General features: G+C 39.4%; 1 protein-coding gene across 6 annotated transcripts in view; it reads left to right on the forward strand.

The window, feature by feature from the left end:
- The window catches only part of LYPD6B (LY6/PLAUR domain containing 6B), a 161,057-nt gene extending 156,294 nt beyond the window's left edge, over positions 1–4,763 (forward strand). For all 6 annotated transcript variants that reach the window (XM_054562592.1, XM_054562595.1, XM_054562591.1 and 3 more), the window contains 2 exons: positions 2,342–2,472; positions 4,012–4,763. In XM_054562592.1, coding sequence (XP_054418567.1) covers positions 2,342–2,472; positions 4,012–4,176 — 296 coding nt within the window. In that variant the 3' untranslated portion in view covers positions 4,177–4,763. The remainder of the gene's footprint in view (positions 1–2,341; positions 2,473–4,011) is intronic.
- Positions 4,764–8,628: the final 3,865 nt, after the last annotated feature.

Raw genomic sequence — 8,628 nt, forward strand, 5'->3', positions numbered from 1 at the left:
TTCTAGACATTGGGCTCAGTGGCATTTTTTCCAAATTTAATTCCAAAGGCAAGGAAAACAGAAGCAAAAATAAAAAAAAATGGGACTATATCAAATTAAAAAGCTTCTGCACAACAAAGGAAACCATCAACAAAGCAAAGAGGCAATAAACCAAGTGGGAGAAGATAGTCGTTCATGATACTTCCTGCAAGGGGTCAATATCCAAAATATATAAAGAACTCATACAACACAACAACAACAACAAAAACCAATCTGATTTAAAAATGGGCAGAGGATCTGAATAGACTCTTTTCTCAAGAAAACACAAAAATGGCCAGAAGATAAATGAAAAGATACTCAACTTCACTAGCTATTAGGGAAATGAAAATCTAAATCACAATGAGATACCACCTCACACCTGTCAGAATGGCTATTAGCAGTAAGACAAGAAATCACAAGTTGGAGAGGCTGTGGAGAAAAAGGAACCCTCAGTCACTGCTTGGAGGAATGTAAACTGGTACAGCCACTATGGAAAACAGTATGGAGGCTCCTCAGAAAATTAAGAATAGAGTTATCATATGATCCAGTAATCCTCTTCTAGATATTCACCTGAAGAATATGAAAATGCTAACTCTTAAAGATATATGTAACCCTATGTTCATTATGGCATTATTACAATAGCCAAGCTATGGAAGCAACTAGGTGTCCACTGATGGAAAGAAGTATGGTACAAATATACAATGGAAAACTACTCAGCCGTAAAGAAGATGAAATATTGCCATTTGCAACAACCTAGATGGATCTTGATGGTATTGTACTAAGTGAAATGAATCAGGTGGAAAAGGACAAAAAAACATGATTTCATTCATATATGAAATGTAAAACCAACAAGTAACAAAGGAGCTAACAAAACAAAACAAAGAAAAAGTAATAGATACAACAGACGGGTGGTTACTAGAGGAGAAAGAGGTGAGGACAAATTGGGAAAGGAGTCAAATATATGATAATGGAAAGAAACTAGACTTTTGGTGGTGGGTGTGCAGTAGAGTACACAGACATTGAGTTATAATCTTGTGCACCTGAAATTTATATAATGTGATGAACCAATAATACCTCAATAAATTGTTTAAAATAATAGTAAAAATAAATAAAAAGAAAATGACCACAAAGGATCTAATGTGGCTTGCTTGCTTATGACAAAGGCAATTTCATGTCAAGTATTCTCAACTTTAGTCAAATTTTTTCTCCATTCTATGACATTGCTCCTGTAGTTCCTTCTCAATTAACTAAAAAGCATTTTATTGCCCTGACATAACTATAGAAGAGTTACAGAACTAAAGCAGAATGTTCTGGGATATTGAATGAAATCACTTTCTTTAAAGAACCCTAAGTAATAAAATGTGAGTCATAAAATTAAAGCTAGCCACTCCATGTAGAAAAGTGTTAGCTATATAGTAATTGAACAACAATAAAAAGATAAAAGTGTTAGCTATAAAGAGGGGGAAGGGGGCAGGGAAAGAAAGAGTCAATTGAAGAAGAGGAGAGAAATAGAAGTACTTTGAATAAGGAAGGTGGTCTTGATGTGTACTTTGAAGCATCTGCTTTTCATTCCACATGGCCTATTAATGTTCAAGAAACAAATGTTGAGTAATGCTACAAAGCATGTTATGACCCACTGCATTTTAAATTAACAGCTTTTTCATTTTAGTTTAGAGTTATGGAACATGTGCTTCAGAGGGTGATGAGACAGGCAGGGACACTAACACTTTTGTGTGAAATGGGCAAACCTGTATTTTTGTTGAGACGCTTGTCCAATTTTTTCTCAGCTTTAGCTGACACAAAGGTTAGGTGCCCATTTTTATTCATTTCTTTTCTTTTTTTCGTCCTTACCCAAGAAAATATATATATATATGTGTGTGTATACACACACACACACACATATATATATATATATATATATATACACACACACACACACACACACTGATTTTAGAGAAAAAGGAAGGGAGAGAGAGAGAAAGAGAGAGAGAAATATCGATGTGAGAGAGAAACGTCGATCAGTTGCCTCCCATGCGTGCTCCAACTGGGGATTGAACCTGCCACCTTTTTGTGTACGAGAAGATGCTCTGACCAACTGAGCAAACCAATCAGGGCTATATTCATTTTTATAATACATACGTGCTTCATAAACTAATGCCTTTTCAAAAATACCACCTAGAAACTGTTGAGTTCTCTGCCACTGTATTTCTGGCCTACATACCTAAGGATCATCCTGAATTTTAATCATTTCTGAAATGATTGTTGAGAGTTTCTCTATTACAATGCAAAAAATGAAGTTGCTTTTTCTTCTCCTCCTGCCTAGATACACAATACTGTTTGACAGTGCATCACTTTACCAGTCATGGAAGAAGTACATCAATCACCAAAAAGTGTGCCTCCAGAAGTGAATGTCATTTTGTTGGCTGCCACCACAGCCGAGATTCTGAACATACAGTAAGGAGCGTGTGTGTGAGTGTGTGTGTGTGTGTGTGTGTGTGTGTGTGTGTGTGTGTGTGTGTAAAGTTAATGTTCTAAGGCTTCTTGTTAGTGATAGTCATATGTTATGGAGAGGCAGGAAGGATAAATAATATGTTGAATATATTTATTCTGTAAGGAAAGACTTCTTTACAGTGATGCAATGGAGACCAAAGAGAAGTTTCAGACTTTCTGTTCTTCCACAAATTTACCAAAAATTGAAATATAGTTCCTAGACTCCAGAGCTAGACCCCAGACCTTGGACTTTGAGTGAATTGTCTGAAGTCAGTCCCGGAAGCCCAAGAATAAACCCTCCATGAGGTAATGACAAGTGCTACAAAGCTCAGCTCACTTATTTTGTGTCTGGCCAGAAATCAGCAAGAACACTGCACAGGGAACCTGGTCGGTGGAAAGAGGAAAACGGTGGCAGCTTTTACTAAGGAGACCTTGTCTCACCCACTACCTCTGCTTAGATGAGGAAGTGAGTCTGAAAGATTAACCTCAGTTTCATATGATGAGCTATAGATACATTTTAGATCAATAGATCTCTTCAATTTTCTCATTTTATCATTCTAAATGAGCATTTTACTCTTTTATATGTCTGGAATCCTGAAATGTTTGAGAAAAAATTACTTGAAAGCGTGTTAATTTCATGAGGTTTTAGAATCTAATTTAGCCTAGAGGTACAGAAAATGGTTCTGATGCCAGTGGCTTCTAGCCCTGGCTGCACAGGCGAATCTCCTGAGGAGCTTTTATAAGCCATGTTGCTGGTGGTTTGGGGGCTTCCCCAGCCAATAGAAAGAGATCTTCAGGTTGGGGTCCCGGGCATCAGGATTTCTTTTGCTGTTCCCCAAGGAGTCACTGATGTGCAGCCTGGGTTGAAAACCACTGATAAAAGATATTTAAGAGTCACTGCCTTTATCTTACCTATCCATCCTGGAAGCCTCTATGAATGGCTAGGAGTATCAGGTCAAGGCATTTTTACCAGGTATTATGACAGGAGATGGCTTCCCCTGAGAACACTTCATGCTATGTGTGAACAAGCATTTTTCACCACTCAACAGCCATAATTAGCAAGCCATTGCTGTTGTAATGATAGTAATCAGGCGTTGGTACAGACAATAGAGAGAAAGAAAGTCAATGACCAATCCGAGATGTTCCTAGCTTTCATTTTTATTTCAGTGTTTTTCCTTACAAGCCTTTAGAAGATTTATTGACCCAATCAAACAGTATTATTGAGTATTTTTTCCTCTTATTTCCCTTGCTTGTGCTTGGGTTGATACAGATAGATCACAGTTAAAAAGATCACACCTGGAAAGATTCTCCAGGTGATCCTTATTTTCAGGTCAGTAGAGGGAATACTACCCAAGGGCCTGGGTGACTCATAGACTGAATAACCAACCTAATTCTGCCTATCTTCAGACAGAGCTCAAGAAGCCTTTCCTTTTTTTGTTTCACCCTTCCCTTTTCTCCTATTCTTCATTTGCTCATTTCCCTCTCCTCTTCATTTTGTAACAGGAGTGTAGGTCTTGCTGTGAAGGAATGATCTGCAATGTGGAATTACCCACCAACCACACAAACGCGGTCTTCGCTGTAATGCACGCTCAGAGAACGTCTGGGAGCAGCGCCCACACACTCTACCTGCCAGCGCTTGCCTGGGTCTTCATGCTTCCATTGATGTGATGCCGTTATTCCTAGGAGAGGCAGAGACCAGCATTCTGAAGCACAAACTAAAAACTGTGTAAACAGTGAACTTTTGAGCAAAGACAAATCTTGCAATTGGTGAGGAGTGCTGTTGTTTGCTTATCTAAAATGCTCTTGCATGAGGCCGTGGGATTGAGGAAGGGAATGTGGCCCGGGCTGAGGGCATTATCTGGCTTCCAGGCCTCCTGGTCAAAAAGGCTGCATTTTGTCACTTTTGCGGGAGGATCCTGCTGGCATCTACAATGGACGGGTTGTGGTAGCCTGTCTTGTCCCTGCTCGACCAGGCCTTTAGCTGAAAGGGCTCCTTGACCTCCCTGACTCCTTTAGAGGCTGCTGGCTCAGATCCTCTTATTCTGTGATTAGCTTGGAGTGTCTAGGAAATCTAAACCTTGCCCCAATGAGTAAGCAATTTCCCTGACAATGTGTAGTAATGGGAAAGGCAAGTAAAGGAGGAAAACTTCCGGTTGAACTACTATGAAACTCATTTGCTAATTGTGTGTGGGGGGAGGGGAATAAAGCTTTTAAATTATACAGTGTAAAATGCATGCTTGTGTATTTCTTGACTTGCGTGAAGATCTCAGAGGAAACACTTTTACTAGTGTCATAAAGGAGTTCATTGAAGTTGTTTTCCATGCACCTTGGCTGATATTTTCTGGCTTACAGTGTAAAATTTCATACCCAAGTGACTTACTATTTATTTTCTCTTTTGGGAAGTACACTTCTTAGGTTCGTAAATTCAAAATTAGTGAATTGAGATGGTCAGAAAATGTCCCTGATCAAGAAGGATGATGTCTCATCACATGATGTGCGCTCAGGAGTAATAGATTCAAGTCAGAGTACCTGGCGAGATGGTCCCTCTTCCCTGCACAGTCAACTTCTGTCTGAATGGCAGGGCCACCAAGAGAACCTTTGGAAAAACATCCTAAAATATTTTGTCCCCTCGTCTCTTTTTCTTTCCCTTTTATACCTGTCTCAGAATTTCAAATGAGCACCTTCTTTTTATTCCTAGAATCCTGATTTCCTGCCTTTACACTTTGGGGTGATCTTTAAACTCTGCACCCTGTATGGATAGTGATGAGTTAATGGAGTCTTTGTTTTTCAGTTGAGCATCCACCATTAGGACACCGAGCGCTCCACAGAACCCGTTAATGATGGTCTCCTTGCTACGCGCACTCGCCTGTGATGGGGGTTGGCAAATTATGGCCCATGGGCCAAACATGTCTCACTGTTCTTAGTCTGCTAGACTGCTGTGTCAAATATACTATTGAGTGGCTGAAACAAAAACTTGGAATCCTCACAGTTCTGGGTGCTGGGAAGTCCAGTATCAAGGTGCTGACAGACTGGCATCTGATGAGCGCCCTCATCCTGGTTTGCAGAACAGTTTGCATTCTTACAAGGCAGAGAGCAGGGAGAGAGCCCCATTTCCTTCATTCCCATTCGTGAAGGCTCTACCTTCATGATCTAATGATCTCTCGAAGTTCACAAATGCAAATACCATCACATTAGGAATTTAGGCTTCAATGTATGAATTAGAGTCGGGGGACAACATCTAGTCCATAGAAACAACCTATTTTTGTGAATAAAGTTTTATTGGAACACAGCCCTGTCTTTTCATTTACATATTGTCTATGGCTGCTTTCATGCAACAACAGAAGCATGAGTAGATAGATGCAGCAGAGAATGGATGGACCACAAAGTCTAAGATTTATGGCCTTGTCCTTTACAGTAAAAGTACTGACCTCTAACCTCCGAAATGGTAAACCTGCATTGGAAGGAAGCTGCTGGTTTTGCAGGGCCATGGTGCTGACGGTAGTCACAGCCTGTGCAAGTGTTTGCCACATCACTTTGCTTATTTTCTTCGTTTTCTGCATCAGTGAATTTTTCTTCTGTTTTGTTTGTTCCACTCATTTGATTCAGTCTCTTAGCAGTTATGTGCTCTTGTCAGGCTCTGGACTGTCTGTTCGTTTTTTCTTGTCTTTGATGCATTGGGAGTGTCTCAACTGAAGGCTCTTTAGCTTCCAATAACACAGGGAGGGGGCAGACATCATTATCTCCCTGTCTCTGGTTGAACCATAGAGTCACCTGGAAGCATCGGTTTTGAAGCCTGATATACATTCATCCCACTCTTCACTCAGCACCTTAAAGTGTTTGAGTTTTCATAGTTATGCTTGTTTGAAATTAATTATATGTGGCTTCACTTGGAACATTTTAATACCATTTTTGCTGTCTTTTTATTCCTCAGGGTTTCTTTTGACTGTGTAATTGATGAATGGTCTGGTAAAAAAACCATTAGCAGGCATTTCTTTCTGTTTTTGTTTCTGCTCTCTAGATAAATGAATTTTTCTTTTTGTGCGTGTGTTTTTTCTTTTCTAAGGAAACATCTTAATTTTCTCTTCACCCTCACACATCATGTTTGCATGGATTTCACTCCATAAGCATTTAAAGCAGGGCTATGTTGAGCAAAAGAGGGAACACACAGAGGAAACAAACTCCTGGCAAGGACAGCCCAGTAAGTGGGAGTGCCGGATTCCCAAATAAAGATATGGAATGATCCATTAAATATGCATTTTAGAGAAACAGCAAATAATTTTTTAAAATTTGTTCTTTGTGAACTCAAGTCTGGCTCATCTAAGGCAATATTTTCAAATTTTTTGTAATAAACCAGAATCTTCTGGATAACTTTAGAATAGTAAAATTCCCAGGGTATCCTGGAGATGTTGATCAGTAGATCTGGGATGCAGTGCAGGCCTAACCCTGATAATTGAATATCAAATAAAGAAATTTTAAAAAGCTCTCAGCTGACTGTGATATTCATACAGGCATGTTACCCTTGATGTGAAAGGGTTATTCCTTCCTCTGAAGCCCAATCCTTGGCCACATGATTGTAATGCTAATGAATAATAAGCATGTTCACAGGTAACCTGTGTTACAGGACGTGCTTCTCAAAATGTGGTCCCCGACCAACAGGATCGGCGTTACCTAGACACTTGTTAGAAATGCAAATTCTCCATTTCAGACATACTGATCAGAAACTCTAGGGGTTCAACCTGTATTTTAATAACACCTCCAGGTGCTTCTGATGCCCATACAAACTCCAGAACCACTGGACCAGAGAAATGCTTCCCAGATACTTTTAGTAAATGGGTCCCTGCTGGCCGCATGAGATCACTCATGGAGCTTGTAGAAAGAAAAGGAGGAGAAGAAGAGAAAGAAAGAAAGAAAGGAAAAAGAAAAGAAAATGCAACACCAGAAAGTTAGATTTGCTGTCTGAGTTGTGTCAGGAAATCTATATTTTTAAGAAATTCTACAATTGCTTCTGATACACAGCCACTTTCGGAGCCACTGAACTAGAGAATAAGAGATGAGCATAATGTTGGTGACCAGAAGGCCCAGTCTCTAACACTTGACCTTTGAGTTTTAATAGGAACATCCTATGCATTATAAGTTGACTCTATGTAGTGTCTCCAGATGTAATTTAAAGACTAGAATACAAAAAATAAATCCGATCATTAGAGTCTATTACATGGACTTTTTTTAGTCTATTGCATAGGGTCCTGGAATGGCCAAGTACGAGAGGCCTCAGACTAATTTAATTTGCCTCTAGTGAACAAGAAATAAAAAGCATTTTATTGTCAAAATGTCCAATGAGAATTGGGGAGTGGGTGCAGTGCAAGAGGAGAATGTAAACTTGTAAGAGATACAAGGAATTAGTTATGAACATGAGGAAGGTCTGAGGGAATGGTCTGTCAAGGGTCCATTTTGAATAGACCTGCATTCTAGAATAAACTTGGAATTCCTAGCCATCAATTATGTTCTAGAAAGAAAGAAAGAAAGAAAGGAAGGAAGGAAGGAAGGAAGGAAGGGAGGAAGGAAGAAAGAAATGGTACTGAGAACATTTTTCCCTAGCTGTATCTAAACTCTTCTAAACCCATCTCAGTGAAGTTAGCCGTCAGAAATTACAGACATTATTTTCCATATAATCTTCATTCCGTCATGTCAGTCACTGTGTAAAACATATTTCATAACAAGAGGAAAGGGGATGAGTCCATTTCTATTTGTCACTGGGAAAGAATTTATAAAGCCCTGCAAAACCTGAAATGATCAGTGTTAACCGGCATAGACACCTGAAGGTGAGGTGTGGAATCAGGGAAATAGTCTTCACGTTTGTGAAATTACTAACTCTTAGGCAAAATTTTTGTAACAGGTAGGTTTATATAAACTTTGCTCTGACCTTTGGATTTTGGTTTTATTTTTTACCTGGACCCTTTATTTGTGGAGTTTCCATCATGGTGCCAGATATGCTTGGGTACAAACTATGACAGAAGACAAAGGCCAGTTGTAGGTGCCCAAAGGTGAAAGTTATAGAAACTGAAAAAGAAATGGCTGTTATAATTTGCATCTGCTTTAGGTGTAGTGCCACTACTGTGCACC

Source organism: Pteronotus mesoamericanus, unplaced genomic scaffold, assembly GCF_021234165.1.
Source record: "Pteronotus mesoamericanus isolate MK-2021 breed Mesoamerican mustached bat unplaced genomic scaffold, CSHL_Meso_final scaffold_651, whole genome shotgun sequence".
In the NCBI taxonomy this organism is placed as follows: domain Eukaryota; kingdom Metazoa; phylum Chordata; class Mammalia; order Chiroptera; family Mormoopidae; genus Pteronotus; species Pteronotus mesoamericanus.